The sequence below is a fragment of the Mauremys mutica genome, chromosome 8, assembly GCF_020497125.1.
Source record: "Mauremys mutica isolate MM-2020 ecotype Southern chromosome 8, ASM2049712v1, whole genome shotgun sequence".
Lineage (NCBI taxonomy): Eukaryota > Metazoa > Chordata > Testudines > Geoemydidae > Mauremys > Mauremys mutica.
The window spans coordinates 69948067-69963999 of record NC_059079.1 but is presented as its reverse complement, the minus strand read 5'-3'; the positions used below and the strand labels follow the sequence as shown (position 1 = coordinate 69963999).

The 15933-nt window shown below is 49.6% G+C and overlaps 2 protein-coding genes across 7 annotated transcripts in view; both read left to right on the top strand.

The window, feature by feature from the left end:
* The window catches only part of LOC123375390 (P-selectin-like), a 76176-nt gene extending 74447 nt beyond the window's left edge, over positions 1-1729 (top strand). For all 3 annotated transcript variants that reach the window (XM_045026221.1, XM_045026222.1, XM_045026220.1), the window contains one exon: positions 822-1729. The gene's annotated coding sequence lies outside the window, so the exon portion shown is untranslated. The remainder of the gene's footprint in view (positions 1-821) is intronic.
* Positions 1730-10262: 8533 nt separating this feature from the next.
* The window catches only part of ATF6 (activating transcription factor 6), a 401392-nt gene continuing 395721 nt past the window's right edge, over positions 10263-15933 (top strand). For 3 of the 4 annotated variants that reach the window (XM_045028791.1, XM_045028790.1, XM_045028793.1), the window contains exons 1-2: positions 10803-10964; positions 11596-11672. In XM_045028791.1, the coding sequence (XP_044884726.1) occupies positions 10892-10964; positions 11596-11672 (150 nt within the window). In that variant the 5' untranslated portion in view covers positions 10803-10891. Of the gene's footprint in view, positions 10527-10802; positions 10965-11595; positions 11673-15933 lie in introns of those variants that run through there. The other variant, XM_045028792.1, reaches the window with a different exon arrangement.

Below are 15933 nucleotides of genomic sequence, written 5' to 3'. Positions count from 1 at the left end.
GCGTCCCCCCACCCCAGTGCACCTCGGCTCCATCTCCGCCTCGCTGGGCCTCAGCGCGAAGCTGCTGCACCACTTCTCTGCCCTCCCAGGCTCCCTGCGCGAACCGCTGTTTCGTGGGAAGTGGGGGGGGGGGGGAGGGGAGAGAAGCGGGGGGGGGTGTTCAGGGGAAGAGGTGGAGGTGGAGCGGTGGTGAGCTGGGGCCAGCCGCCAGCTCACCTGCCTCCCACCACTGCCCGCCCGCTCACCTCCTCAGCCCCCCTCCCTCACTCGCCACTTGCCTACTCACCTCCCCCCGCGGGCCACACAGTGAGCCCACGCGGGCCGCATGTTGTGCAGGCCTGCACTAGAGGAAGACAAAGACACTCTTCTACAGCTTGTTACATGAAAATCCAACATGGTTCAATGTGTGTTTGTTTTACTGTCTCAATAACATGCACTAGTGCAAAGGTTCTCAACTTGTGCATCATGACCACCCCTGTTTCTCTAAGGGTAGATGGGAGAAGTGTCATGAATGCTTTTCTATTGTGACATGGGGTCATGACATGGAAAAGGATGAGAACCCCTGTGCTAGAGGAGCTGTTTTGGATACATGGACAAGCTCTACAAGTTGGTACACCATGCAAAAAGTAGCAGAAAGTCCTAACCTAGTCCTAAAAAGGCATCTGGAAACTCTTCAATAAATGAGAATAACTCCCCTTCCCATCCCCATCCCCCATTCACCCCACCACCATGTCAATAACTCAAAAATGAACAAACTGAACTTTATCAAACTCTTCAAAGATACTTTCCTTTGGGTAATTTCTTATTTATATTCATTATAGCTAAAGCAGAAGATGCCCCCAGGAGAGAAGATCACTGGAAGTAAAAGGACCTGAAGATGGTACTCATGCCTCAATCCTTTTAGAAGCTGTTTTTAAACCTTACTCCTCAGCTCAGCTCTGCCATCATCTAGCCCAAGAACTCACAGTCACTGACAGTCAGGGATTAAACTAACTCTGGTGCACACATCCAGTTCTGATCGAAAATCTGGGCTTGTTCTTCATCTGACACTGGGCTTCGGTTCACAATCCAGTTGTAACATGTAAAGGTCCCCAAGCATGAGTGGCGGGTGAAGCGCTGGCTCAGGGAGGCTAGCCCCCAATCCCGCCCCTTCTACCCGAAGCCCTGCCCCTTCCATGCCCGCCAGAGCCCAGAGACCCACCCCCCTAGTTGCAGGAAGGCGGGGCAGCATGGCCCCAGCTCAGCCCTGGATCGTGAGGAGGCCCGGCAATGCAGCCCCAGCCTCCCTAGCTCCAGAAGGGTGGGCAGCACAGCCCCAGCACCAGCTCCAGCTGGGACCATGATGGCACAGGGGAAGAGCCACCCACAGAGTGGGAAGCAGGAGGGGACTGGTGATGGAGTGTGGGTGAGGCCACACCTCCCCCAGCCTATGATACCTGCCGCCCATGTCCCCAAGCCACTTGTTCCTTCATCCATCTGCCTATTGGATGCTCAGAAAGGTCCTCCAGAGCTGGGCCCTAGTATCTACACCCTCAATCACTCTCTAGTCCAGGCGTTGTCAAACTTTTTGGCCTGAGGGCCACATCTGGGAATAGAAATTGTATGGCGGGCCATGAATACTCACAAAATTGGGGTTGGGGTGAGGGAGGAGGTGAGGGCTCTGGTTGGGGGTGCAGGCTCTGGGATGGGGCTGAGGATGAGGAGTTTCAGGTGTAGGAGGGTGAGCTGCGCTGGGACTGAGGGGTTTGGAGGGCGGGAGGGGGATCAGGGCTGGGGCATGGGGTTGGGGCATTGGGAGAGGCTCAGAGGTGCAGGCTCTGACCAGCGCTTACCTCAAGCAGCTCCCAGACGCAGTGGCATGTCCCTTCTCCAGCTCCTACGAGCACGGCCAGGCGGCTCTGCACGCTGCCCCATCTGCAGGAACCGCCCCTGCAGCTCCCATTGGAGCGCCAGAGGGGGCCATTGGAGTGCATAGGAGCCGGAGCGGGGCCATGCCGCGGCTTCTGGGAGCTGTGGGGTGCAGCCTCCGACCCAGTGACCTGGCTGGAGTGCCAGAGCGGGGCTGAGCTATGTGGTGCGGCCCCTGACCCAGCGCCCCGGCTGGAGTGCCGGAGCAGGGCCAAGCCGCATGGTGTGGCACCCGACCCAGCATCCTGGCTGGAGTGCCAGAGCAGGGCAAAGCCAGACCCCGCTCCCCAGAGGGAACTCGCGGGTCGGCTTAAAACGACTCGCAGGCTGGATCCGGCCTGTGGGCCATAATTTACCCACCCCTGCTCTAGTCCCATCCTAACCATCATAATATTCAACACTCACACTCTTCAAAGTGCTTTAGGAGTAAATGGTTACTGTTCTGTAAAGTGTCTGTCAGCTTCTGATGTAAATTGGCTAAATTGCATAAGAGGTACCTATTCCTTCTGCCTTGTTCTCCAGATGTGCTTATTATTCACAGCACACAGGCTTTTTGGTATTGCTTTTTAAAAAGTCTTGCCCAGGGCTTTTCTATTACTGGTGGACTATGACAAGTGTGTGCAATAGCCAGTAACTGTGACCACCACTTGAAATGGGTTATCAAGTCTCCAGTTGCCACTTGCCCTTCAGAGACATTTTCCAGCTTCTTGTCTTCTCTCTGTCTGCCTGTGATGGTGGACTATGGTGTTTCCCCTGGACACTGGAACATCTTGCAGAAACTGAGCAGGTGGAGGGACAGCTATCTAGGAAGGAGACAACTGACTGGAACTTCAAGCTATGTTGGCTAGGGAAAGGAAACACAAGATAGCATTATGGAGGCTAGCATCCCTTGCCTGAATGTGTCATTGGGGTTCTTTAGCTGAGATCGTCCACCTCACAAAACCCTGGCATAATTATCGATAGTTCTGTAAGGAGACCCTGGAGGCTGACCTTTTCTCTTCATTAAACTCATATACCTTCACAGATGGCATTGGGTTTGCACAGGAAAAGCTGAGCACAGAGTGATTTTATTTTTGTTTTTCTAAGCAGCCTCCTCTATTAATGTTTCTACCAGGTGCTCAGTGGAATTTTAGTATTTCTTCCATACGATCATTTTCATACCAGGGAGGGAGAGAGCTGCTCCCCGTCTCCTATCTATGAAGGCAGGAATCTTTTCCAGGCACTCTGTGGAATCATTGCAGGTTTCTTCTCACTCAGTGTTTGATGGCTTCTCCTAATTTGCCTTTCTCCTCCAAAGTTTCCTGGCAAGACTATCCCAACTCCCCCCTCCCTCCCCCACACCTCCATTTTTTTGCACTATATATTTGGAGGAGAATTGAACCCAGTTTACAACAGTCTATGAATATTGAAAAATAACTCTGTAGAATGCCAGGCTTGCTGCCCACCCTTGCTCTTTCTGAAGCCACTATGCAGACATGGTGAGGCATCTCTTGTATTGCCAATGCCATCCCAGTGCTTCCTCAATGATCAGCAAAGGAGATGGAAAAATATAAATATGCACATGGAGCATTAGTACTTTTTTGGCTATCTTGTAATTTACTCTTTTTTTGTCTTTCAGAAGTGGGTCCAATAAAGTAGAATTCAAAAATAAAAGTGTGAATGTGAAACCTGGTTTTTGCTCATCTTAGTTTTGAGCACTATGGAACAAGCAAGGCACAATCAATACCTTGAACTGAATAGCAGATAAAACAGGCCTTCAAATGGGATTAATACAATCATCTAATCTGAAATATTTGCATAAAACAGGCTAAAGAATCCACCAACTGATTCTTGCCTTTTTCTAGCCCAATAACTAGTTGAACAAGAGTATATCTTTAAGAAACATAACCAGTCCTGATTTAAAGATTTAAAGTGGAGAATTTATCACATTCCTTTGTAATCTGTTGCAATGCTTAATCACCGTCAGTATGAATTTAGCTGACTTCAATTTCATGGCACAAGGGACCATTAGAACATATTACAAGACATGTTAGACAGTTGAAATCTTTATTGATTATTTTACATATGCTACAGCTCCTTTCCACATTAGTGCTGAATCTCTTGAACACCAGTGATGTATTTAGCAAGTAATATTGTGCACTAAATCACAAAGCACCTACTTCACTTTCCTTAGCAAAACAAACAACCTTTATTAGACATAAGGAGAAAAGATTCCAAAGTGCATTAGATATAACACCTTTCTTCACCAGGTTAGAAACATCCCTAATTATTGCCAGTGTTATCTGTGATTAGATGTTTGTCTACATGTGTTCTCCCTGTATGCTGCCCCAGCTCTGCACAGACAGCCAGCACAGCAGACCTTGAGCGAACCGCCCAATGACCACAAGATCTATTAACGTATGAAGGTGGCAGGACAGGTTTATTGTTGGCAAAGCATGGTAATAGCAGGTGGCAGACTCTACGAGGATACTAAGACATGTATGCCTGTGACAATGGACCAGCTCAATGGTTGGCAGGACTTTCCATTCCCTCCTCGGTTGGACAAAGATACTCTCTCTGAGATACATCTTTATACCCTGATACAAACAAGTTATGTTACACATGCCAAACCCATGGGAAAAAAAACAGAAATTGGGCTTGTTTTTGGCTTAATTGGCTTGTGAGTTGCTTGTTGTCTAGTTTTTGGTTTGTAGCTTGTTTGACTTGTAGCTTGTTGTAGCTTCTTTTTTTTCAATTGACTCCCGGCAAGCAGGGGCAAGGGGGGGAGAGAGTCAGGGATGCACAGTGGGCCCACCACAGTTCCAGACTGCACGCCAGGGGATCTAGTCACATAGAGTGTTGGGATTCTACGGAATTATCTTATTTTGACCTTGTTTTGAAATGGGATTAGCTTGATTTTTGGCTTATTGTGAAAGTCAGGGAGCTTATTTAGCCAGTGAAAGTTGGCAACTGTGCCCTAGAGCCCCAGGCAGGTGCAGTATAAACTCACAGGGCCTTGCCCTAATAGGATGTTTCCAAAAGTTAAATGATCTATTCCAAGCTTGATGAACTGCAAAAAAGTGATAGAAAGTAATCCAAAATTTTCTACAATTGTTTCAATTGTTGTATTCAAGAGTTAGTAACAAAGTAAGAATATACATTACATTTTTAAATTTAACCAGTGTCCCTTAACTGAATTGACACAAGATTGCAGAACATGTTAGTATTTCAGACCCATCTCTCAAAGCTCAGCCTTAAATACTACAGTACACAATGCAGCCATTACCAACCTGGGAAGACACCCTGTCCTCAGTACACCCCTGTGGGGCATGGAGTGCAGCAGCGATGGATCAAGATCTCAGAGGAAGTGGGTCACCTCCTGCTAGGAAATGGTAACTAGAGACACTGACTAAGCACCTCTTAAGGCGGGGTGGCCAGCCTGAGCCTGAGAAGGAGGCAGAATTTACCAATGTACATTGCCAAAGAGCCATAGTAATATGTCAGTAGCCCCCCACCAGCTCCCGCACCCGCTCCCAGTGCCTCCTGCCCACTGATCAGTGCCTTCTCCTCCCTCTCTGCACCTCCTGATCAGCTGTTTCGTGGCATGGAGGAGCCTGGGGGGGGAGGGGGAGGAAGGAGGGCATGACAGGCTTGGGAGGGTGCAGGAAGGGGTGGAGCGGGGGCAGGGCCTGTGGCAGAGCCAGGGTTGAGCAGTGAGCACCCTCTGGCACACTGGAAAATTGGCGCCTGTAGCTCCAGCCCTGGAATCGGTGCCTATACAAGGAGCTGCATATTAACTTGAGAAGAGCCGCATGTGGCTCCGGAGCCACAGGTTGGCCACCCTGTCTTAAGTCTGTCTGCACTGCAATCAGAAGTGTGACATGCATAGATCAGGCTCCAGCTCAATCCTGGAAGTCTACACAGCAATCAAATAACCCTGCAGCCTGAGCTCCAGGAGCCCAAGTTGACTGACACAGGCCAGGCACAGATATCTAGTTGCTGTGTAAACATTCCCATTGAGCTCAGTCAAAGCTAGCTCAGGTATGTCTGTATACACATGCTGCAATCCTTCCTCTGATTGTAGTATAGACATACTCTTTGTGTGGAACATCGATGGTCTTGAACACCAGCCTGCAGCTACAGGAGCACACGCTTCATAGGCACTGACTCTGTGGGTGCTCCGGGACTGGAGCACCCATGGGGAAAAATTTTCCCTGTCCTGCCCCTCCCCCCGCCCCAGCTCACCTCCGCTCTGCCTCCTCCCCTGAGCGTGCCACGTGCCCGCTTTTGCCCCCTAGCTCCCAGAGCTTGTGCCACAAAATAGCTGTTTTGCATGGCACGTGCTGGGAGGGGGGGGGGGAACACAGCGTGCTAGGGGAAGAGGCAGGGCTGCGGCAAGGATTTGAAACTAGGTTCACCGGGGGAAGGAGACCAAAGCCCCGAGGTAAGTGGGGATGTGGGATACCGGGAGGAAGCACAAGCAGGAGATTACAAGAGGGGAGGACTCCTGTCTCAGACCAAGAAAGCGGGACAATCAGCGGGTTATCTTAAATGCCTATACACTAATGCAAGAAGCCTGGGGAACAAGCAGGGAGAACTAGAAGTCCTGGCACAGTCAGGGAATTATGATGTAATTGGAATAACAGAGACTTGGTGGGATAACTCACATGATTGGAGTACTGTCATGGATGGATATAAACTGTTCAGGAAGGACAGGCAGGGCAGAAAAGGTGGGGGAGTTGCGTTGTACGTAAGAGAGCAGTATGACTGCTCAGAGCTCCAGTATGAAACTGCAGAAAAACCTGAGTGTCTCTGGATTAAATTTAGAAGTATGAACAACAAGGGTAATGTCGTGGTGGGAGTCTGCTACAGACCACCGGACCAGGGGGATGAGGTGGACGAGGCTTTCTTCCAGCAACTAACAGAAGTTGCTAGATCACAGGCCCTGGTTCTCATGGGTGACTTTAATCACCCCGATATCTGCTGGGAGAGCAATACAGCAGTGCACAGACAATCTAGGAAGTTTCTGGAAAGTGTAGGGGACAATTTCCTGGTGCAAGTGCTGGAGGAACCAACTAGGGGAAAAGCTCTTCTTGACCTGCTGCTCACAAACAGGGAAGAAATAGTAGAGGAAGCAATAGTGGATGGGAACCTGGGAGGCAGTGACCATGAGATGGTCGAGTTCAGGATCCTGACACAAGGAAAAAGGGAAAGCAGTAGAACAGAGACCCTGGACTTCAGAAAAGCAGACTTTGACTCCCTCAGGGAACTGATGGGCAAGGTCCCCTGGGAGAATAACATGACGGGGAAAGGAGTCGAGGAAAGCTGGCTGTATTTCAAAGAAACCTTATTGAGGTTGCAGGAACAAACCATCCCGATGTGTAGGAAGAGAAGTAAATATGGCAGGCGACCAGCTTGGCTTAACAGTGAAATCCTTGCTCGTCTTAAACACAAAAGAACAGCTTACAAGAAGTGGAAGATTGGACAAATAACCAGGGAGGAGTATAAAAATATTGTTCAGGCATGCAGGAGTGAAATCAGGAAGGCCAAATCACACTTCGAATTGCAGCTAGCCGGAGATGTTAGGAGTAACAAGAAGGGTTTCTTTAGGTATGTTAGCAACAGGAAGAAAGTCAAGGAAAGTGTGGGCCCCTTGCTGAATGAGGGAGGGAACCTAGTGACAGAGGATGTGGAGAAAGCTAGTGTACTCAATGCTTTTTTTGCCTCTGTCTTCACAGACAAGGTCAGCTCCCAGACAGCTGCACTCTGCAGCACGGTATGGGGAGGAGGTGACCAGCTCTCTGTGGAGAAAGAAGTAGTTCGGGACTATTTAGGAAAGCTGGACGAGCACAAGTCCATGGGGCCGGATGCGCTGCATCCGAGGGTGCTAAAGGAGTTGGCCGATGAGATTGCAGAGCCATTGGCCATTATCTTTGAAAAATCATGGCGATAGGGGGAGGTCCCGGATGACTGGAAAAAAGCTAATGTAGTGCCCATCTTTAAAAAAGGGAAGAAGGAAGATCCAGGGAACTACAGGCCAGTCAGTCTCACCTCAGTCCCTGGAAAAATCATGGAACAGGTCCTCAAGGAATCAATCCTGAACCACTTAAAGGAGGGGAAAGTGATCAGGAACAGTCAGCATGGATTCACCAAGGGCAAGTCATGCCTGACTAACCTAATTGCCTTCTATGACGAGATAACCGGCTCTGTGGATGAGGGGAAAGCAGTGGATGTACTATTTCTGGATTTTAGCAAAGCTTTTGATACAGTCTCCCACAGTATTCTTGCCAGCAAGTTAAAGAAGTCTGGGCTGGATGAATGGACGGTAAGGTGGATAGAAAACTGGCTAGATGGTCGGGCTCAACGGGTAGTGATCAATGGTTCCATGTCTAGATGGCAGCCGGTATCAAGTGGAGTGCCCCAGGGGTCGGTGCTGGGGCCGGTTTTGTTCAATATCTTCATTAACGATCTGGAGGATGGTGTGGACTGCACCTTTAGCAAGTTTGCAGATGACACTAAACTGGGAGGAGTGGTTGATACGCTGGAGGGTAGGGATAGGATACAGAGGGACCTAGACAAATTAGAGGATTGGGCCAAAAGAAATATGATGAGGTTCAACAAGGACAAGTGCAGAGTCCTGCACTTAGGACGGAAGAATCCCATGCACTGCTACAGACTAGGGACCGAATGGCTGGGTAGCAGTTCTGCAGAAAAGGACCTAGGGGTTACGGTGGATGAAAAGCTGAATATGAGTCAACAGTGTGCCCTTGTTGCCAAGAAGGCTAATGGCATTTTGGGTTGTATAAGTAGGGGCATTTCCAGCAGATCAAGGGATGTGATCATCCCCCTCTACTCAGCACTGGTGAGGCCTCATTTGGAGTACTGTGTCCAGTTTTGGGCCCCACACTACAAGAAGGATGTGGATAAATTGGAGGGAGTCCAGCGGAGGGCAACAAAAATGATTAGGGGGCTGGAGCACATGACTTATGAGGAGAGGCTGAGGGAACTGGGATTGTTTAGCCTGCAGAAGAGAAGAATGAGGGGGGATTTGATAGCTGCTTTCAACTACCTGAAAGGGGGTTCCAAAGAGGATGGATCTAGACTGTTCTCAGTGGTAGAAGATGACAGAACAAGGAGTAATGGTCTCAAGTTGCAGAGGGGGAGGTTTAGGTTGGACATTAGGAAAAACTTTTTCACTAGTAGGGTGGTGAAGAACTGGAATGGGTTACCTAGGGAGGTAGTGGAATCTCCTTCCTTAGAGGCTTTTAAGGTCAGGCTTGACAAAGCCCTGGCTGGGATGATTTAGTTGGGTTTGGTCCTGCTATGAGCAGGGGGTTGGACTAGATGACCTCCTGAGGTCCCTTCCAACCCTGAGATTCTATGATTCTATGATTTGGGGAAGGGGTTGGAATGGGGGCAGGGAAAGGGTGGAGTCGTGGCGGGGCCAGGGTGGGGGGCACGAGCCCCAACCGGCACTGGGGAAAGTTGGTGCCTATGGTGTGCTTCCTTTCCAGGGAGCAGCTCGGACAACTGTTCTACCCCTGATTACAGAAAGCAAATGCAATTGTTACAAGGCTTAGAGAGCCCTAGATTAAATCATAATAATGGGGAAAAGGGAGCCTTGCCTTTAGGCTCTAGTTCAGCAGGTGAGACTGAAGAGCCTGTGATATGGAAGTCTGTGGATTACAACACAGAGTTTGGAACCTTTTAATACAATTCATACCAACCCCATTTTTCCCCTGATAGCTCCATCCAAAAATATTTATATATATGGTATTCTATTATTAACAGCACAATTTTTTTAAATAGCTTGCCAGCATTAGCTGAGTGGGTCTAATATTTATTTAATTTTGTTTCTTTATATAGGAATTAGAAATTATTATTTGACAGGAGCACTGTATCTAAGTTATCTGCAAAAAGATAAGAGTTCTCAGGTGCCCAAGTAGCCTTTGGAATCACGGCTGCCACCCCGAAATGGCGCTACTGCTCAGAGCCGCCGGGGGAAGGGGGGCAAGTGCAAGGGCGGCTCTAGGCACCAGCAAAACAAGCTGGTGCCTAGGGCGGCAAAATGTAGGGGGCGTTCCCTGGCGCGGGGGGGGGGGGGGGGGGGGGGGGGGGGGGGGGGGGGCGGGGGGCGGCAGGCTGGGCCGGCATGCATGACTGCGGAGGGGGCGCTCGTCCCGCGGCTCGGCTGGACCTCCCGCAGGCATGCCTGCGGCAGCTCAAGCAGAGCCGCCGGACCCGCGAACCGTCCGCAGCCGCGGGAGGTCCAGCCGAGCCACGCGGGACCAGCGGTCCCTCTGCAGTCATGCCCGCGGGAGGTCCGCTGCTCCCGCGGCTCCGGGGCGCCTCCCGCGCATGACTGCTTGGGGCGGCCAAAAACGTAGAGCCGCCCCTGGGCAAGTGGGGCAATTTGCCCCAGGCCCCGCAGGGGCCCCACGAGCCCTGTCCCGGTGGCGGTCAATCGGCAGCATTTTGGCAGGTGGGGGGGAGGAGGGCCCTTCAGAGCTGCAGAAGAGGCGGAGCGACTGAAGGACCCCCGCAGCCAAAATGTCCAGCTAGCCCTGGCCCGGGGGCAGTCCGGGTCTTCGGCGGAGAGGGGGCCCTTCAGTGTTGCCGAAGACCCGGACCGCCGCTGGGTGAGTACGTGCCGCAGCTCCCCCGCTTTGCCCCAGGCGCCCTGAATCCTCTGGGCGGCCCTGCTGAACCCGAACTCCACCTGAGCCCCTGTCCCGTGGGTCCCCTGAACCCGGATTGGGCAGCTGAACCCGGACCCTGCGAGAACCCCCGCCCCATGCAGCGTTGCCCGCCCTCGGAGTGTTTGTCCCCAGCTACCTGAGGCGCGCCGGGCTCAGCGCGCTCCTGCGGGTGACACCGTCCCAGCTGGCTCGGAGACACGGCGCTGGCCCCGCCCCGCCGGGCCCGTGTCCTCTCCCGGCCATCGTAGCGGGCGGCGCATTGCGCTGAGCTAGGAGACGTGTGTTTAGGGGGACCCGGAAGGGAGATGGCGGCGGGGGAGGTTGAACGCGGCGCCGCAGAGCCGGGGCTGCTGCCACCCGGGGTCGGACCCGACTGGGGTGAGCCAGGCGCGGAGCGTCCTCCTGAGCGGGCGGGGAGGGGCGCAAGCCCAGCTATGTCCCCGCTGCCGGGTCTCGCTGCTCCCGGCGCGGACTCCGGGCGAGAGGCCTGGCTGACTCTCGTTCCCGGTGCGGCCGCTGGGCCTCTCTGGCAGGTCTTCGAGCCTGGGCTAGTTGGGCGCTGACAGGGCCGCGTGGCTAGTCGTGCGGCCTGGGGTTGGGATCCGGGTGGAGTGGCGCGGGCAGAGTTAAGGGTGCCTGTGGGCTGTTTTAGACACGTGGACTCGTTGTGAGATCCTATGAACTTCTGGCCCAGTCCTGCAAACACTGCATGTGACACTGATGGAGCTGCCTGGGCGTGTAAGCTTACTCACGGACGTGTTTGCTGAATAGTGGCCTTAATATCCACAGAGTCTGCATGAGTGAGGTTTATAACATGAACATCTGATCTGCCACTCTCCTGTGTCTGGTACAGAACTGTAGTACAAATACTGGCTTACCCTAATTTTTTAGGCTGAAAAGTTCAGTCTAACATTGAATTCCATTGAATTTCCCTGTTCAGCTCCTTTGAAACTCCCATCTTTAACTTTTAGGATATGCTGATGTACCACTTTGTTTGCTTTGCCTTTAGAGTCTGCCCTCTTTGATGAGCTCAGTGACCTGGTTGACACAGATGAAATACAGCTGGATGTGGATAATGAGATTTATGTGAGTAGCTTTTAGTATGTGCATTTGGTTGTCTAATAATTTGTTGCCTAAAAAGAGCCTCAGGAGCAGAGCAGGGGTAACAGGCCATTTCAGATACAAAACACTATGTTAAGTTTGCAAAGTGAAGCATGCAAAAGCTAGAAGATGCCAAAGTGAATGGTACCTGTGTCCCTTTGTGTGAATGCATTGCTATCCAATTTCTAATTATGTGGTAGACGATTCTTATTTTCCATGGGCCCCTTGTTTCACTCTGTGTACAGACTGGATGACAGAAAACAAAAAAGGAACTTGTTTAATGTTTGTTTTTATCCTCGATATTCTGCATGTATTATAATGTTGACATTCTTTTAACATTGTTTTTTGTATAGAATGTCCTAAGGTATCTTTTTAACAAGAGAAAAAGACATTGTATGCACTGGAACAATTTGATAAACAGCAGTAGAAAACAGCGTGTGTGTGTGTGTGTATATATATATATATATATATATATATATATGGTTAAAATATTTATTTCAAAGGTCCAGTAACAGAATATATGGATAGTGGAAAATAATAGCACAAATTATATTTGATTTAATAAATCTTGGAATACGGGGGAAGTTCCAGATGACTGGAAGAAAGCTATTGTTATATTAATAGGCAAAAAGTGTAAAGAAGATGGTAATTACAGGCCTGCTAGCCTGACACTGATCCTGGACAAAGTTATGAAATGATGGATGCTTGACTTTCTCCCTATAGAACCTGAAGGACAGTAGTATACCTTAATGTCAGCCAACATGGTTATGTGGAAAATAATTCCTGTCAAATGAACTTGATACTGTTTTATGAGATTACAAGTCTGGTCAGCAAAGGTAACTGTCACCTAATATGATGTGATTTCTGTAAATCATTTGACTTAAATACAGCATGATACTTTGAAGAGGAAATTGGTATCATACAAGATCAATAAACCACATATTAAATGGATTAAAAACTGTCTAATGAGATCTCAAAACATAATTGTTTAATAAGGAATCATCAAATGCACGTGTTTCTACAGCATCCCACAGGGATTGGTTCAAGACATAATGCAATTTAATGTTTTATGTCAGTGACTTGGAAGATATTAAATAATTGCTGATAGTCTGAAGATTTTAAAGATGGGGGACGGTAGGTAATGACACCAGGTCACTCTTACTGAGCAATCTGAATTGCCTTATAAGCCTTTAGTAAGATTCCCATCCTGTCTTAAAGAGACAGAGTTAATTTCCACAAGTACATCAGGAGCAGCATTTTACAAAAGTGGGGCCTGGCTTGGGATAGTCTCTGTCACCCCTTTCTCTGTCCCCAAGAGGTCAGTTGAATGTCTGCTCCCCTCCTAGAGGTCAGTTACACAGTTCCCTCTTAAAACCTGAGCCCCAGGTTGCGTGTCTGGGAGCACAGATGCTGACCCAGCAAATCTGTCCTGGCAAACCCTCCCCTGTAATCAGTGAGGAGACATTCCTGTACTGCCCCAAATTTCTTCTCAGCTTCCTTCCCTGGGCCCCTTTCTAAGGCCTTGTTTATACTACCAAGTTTTGTTGACAGAAACTGCGTTTTGTCGACCAAATAGTGAATGCGTACACACTGCGATGTGACTTTTGTCAGGAAAAATGCCTGGTTTTGGCGACAAAATACAACCATCCCAACGAGAGACATGCATCTTTTCCCTCTAAATTTTTCTCGACAAAGTGCCAGTGTAGACACCACGTTTGATTGCATTGCTTTAATTGGCTTCCAGGAGGTGTCCCACAATGCCTATTGTGATCGCTCTGGTCAGCAGTTTGAACTCCGCTGCCCTGCAGCCAGGTAAACAACCATCTGCCCCTCCCCCTTAGAAGCCCCAGGAATTTTTTAAATTAAATTTCCTGCTGGCTCGGCATGGAGAGGTCTCATCACAATTTCCCAGGTGACCATGGTGGGTTATTGCACCAAATGCTCTCCTACTTGGACCACTGTTGTTGGATCTGATCAGTATATGGGGAGAGGAGGCTGTGCAGTCACAGCTGCACTTGAGCCGTAGGAATTGGGATACCTACGGGCATATTTCTCGAGGGTTGTGCGAAAAGGGTTAAATTGGAGCACACTGCAGTGCAGAGCGAAGATAAAGAAGCTGAGGCAAGCGTGCCATAAGGCAAGGGAGACAAACTGTCACTCTGGTGCGTCACCTAAGACCTGCTGGTTCTATAAGGAGCTGGACGCCGTCCTTGGTGACGACCCACCTCCACTATCAAGAGCCCCATGGATACTTTGACGGGCCTGGAGGTGATGGAAAGAGGACCTAACCTGGAGGATAAAGTTATTGATGAAGAGGTGGAGTTAGACGACGATGTGCAGCTCCGGGTGGGGTCGCCGAGTGGTGCAGGCAGTCAGGAACTTTTCTCCACTCTAGAAGTGTCTAACCAGTCTCAGCAGTTGCTCTCCAGCAAGCAAGAAACAGGAGAGGAGATGCCTGGTAAGTGGTTGTGGTTTGTGTAGTGCAGAGGTGGGTTTGGGGTATGGAAATGTGGAAGGCTGGCTGTTTCTGTGAGATGGACATTTCCCTGTGTAGCTAATTGGTACGGTGGAACAGGGGGTTGATACATGTCAATATCTCACCAGAATCCTCCAGAGAGATCTCCAGGAAAGTTTCTTCGAGGTACTCTATAATCCTCTGCCGAAGGTTCTGTGGCAGAGCAGCTTTATTCCTTCCCACATTGTAGGAAACTTTCCTGCGTCATTTGGCAATCAATTGTGCAGGGACCAAAGCGTCACATAGGTGAGCAGCATAGGGAGCAGGGCAGAAGCCACAAGCATGGAGTAGATGTGCCCTTGTTTCCCTGCTTACCCTTAGCAGTGAGATATCTGCTAGAATGACCCTCACCTGTGGAAAAGTGTGGGAGAATTTTAGAATTTTTCCCCTAGCATGCTGCACCATGACCCTTCTAGAGTGTGTGCTCTTTTCCCCATGTGAAGCACCCCCCACCCCGCCCGCCTGCCAACACTCACCATGCTTTGGGTGTTTGAAGAGATGTGCCAAGAGTCAGTGAGAAGGTGATGACAGTGTTTCAGAAGGTGTATTTAACTGAAATGTTTCAGTGCTGTGTGTGAATTTAACAATCCCGCTTCTGTGCATTGTCCCTTGTGCTTTGGCAGATGTGGCCTTCAGGAACACCCCACACACCCCGGCTGAGTGTCTCCACCAGATAAAAAACGTGCCCAAGATGCAGCAAAGAAGACATGTGCACTGCTCCAATGTAGAGAAAAGGGAACACAAGGAGTTCTGGGAAGCTGAATGGCAGGACAGAAAAAAAGAATCAGGAGTTTGTTAAGGATGCAACTGAGTAGATGATTAAAGTAATGGAGGAGCAAATGTGGATGCTGAAGTCCTTAATAATGCTGCAGACTGAGCAGATTTATGCCCACCCTCCCCTGCAGCGCATTCAGAACTCTTTTCCATACCCGCTCCCCCCCCAAACTCCACTCACACATTCCTTTCCACTTTCTGGGACTTCTCAGTTTCCCCTTCACTCCACCCTCTCGGACAACTTTCACAATGATAGCTGAACCTATACACAGCTGTTAAAGTCTGCCCTTCCCTGGTTCCTCCTTTCCCACCAAGCATCATTGTGTGTTTGTGTTTGCTGTTTCTTGTGCAATAAAAGCAAAGTTTTTGAAGGGTAACTCATCTTTGTTTCCTACAAATTGAGATTGCAGGCACTACCAATACATGCACAGATATTTTAATCATTTGCTTACTGGAATATAAGGCCCCAAATGTCACCACTGCTTCCTAGGAAAACTACATGTAATGTAACGCTGAAGCACCAATCACGGAGATATATATTAATGGTTCTCATTTTCAAAGTGTTGCCTCAAAGCCTCCCTGATTCAAATTGCCTGCTCTGGGCTCCTCTGATAACCCTGGTATCTGGCTGCTCAAAATCAGTAGTCAAGCGGTCTGCCTGACAGGTCCACCCCTGAGCAAACCTTTCACCCTTAGCTTCATGAAGATGATGCAATATACAGCACATGACTATAACCACAGGAATATTATCCTCATTAAGGTCTAACCTGCCATAAAGGCCTTGCCAGCGTGCCTTTAATCTTCCAAAGGCACGTTCAACTGTCACCCAGCACCTACTCAGCCTGTTGTTGAACCACTCCTTACTGCTGTCCTGGTGACCTGTGTAAGGTTTCATGAGCCATGGCTGTAAGGGGTATGCCAGGTCTCCCAGGGTCACTATGGGCATTTCAACATGCT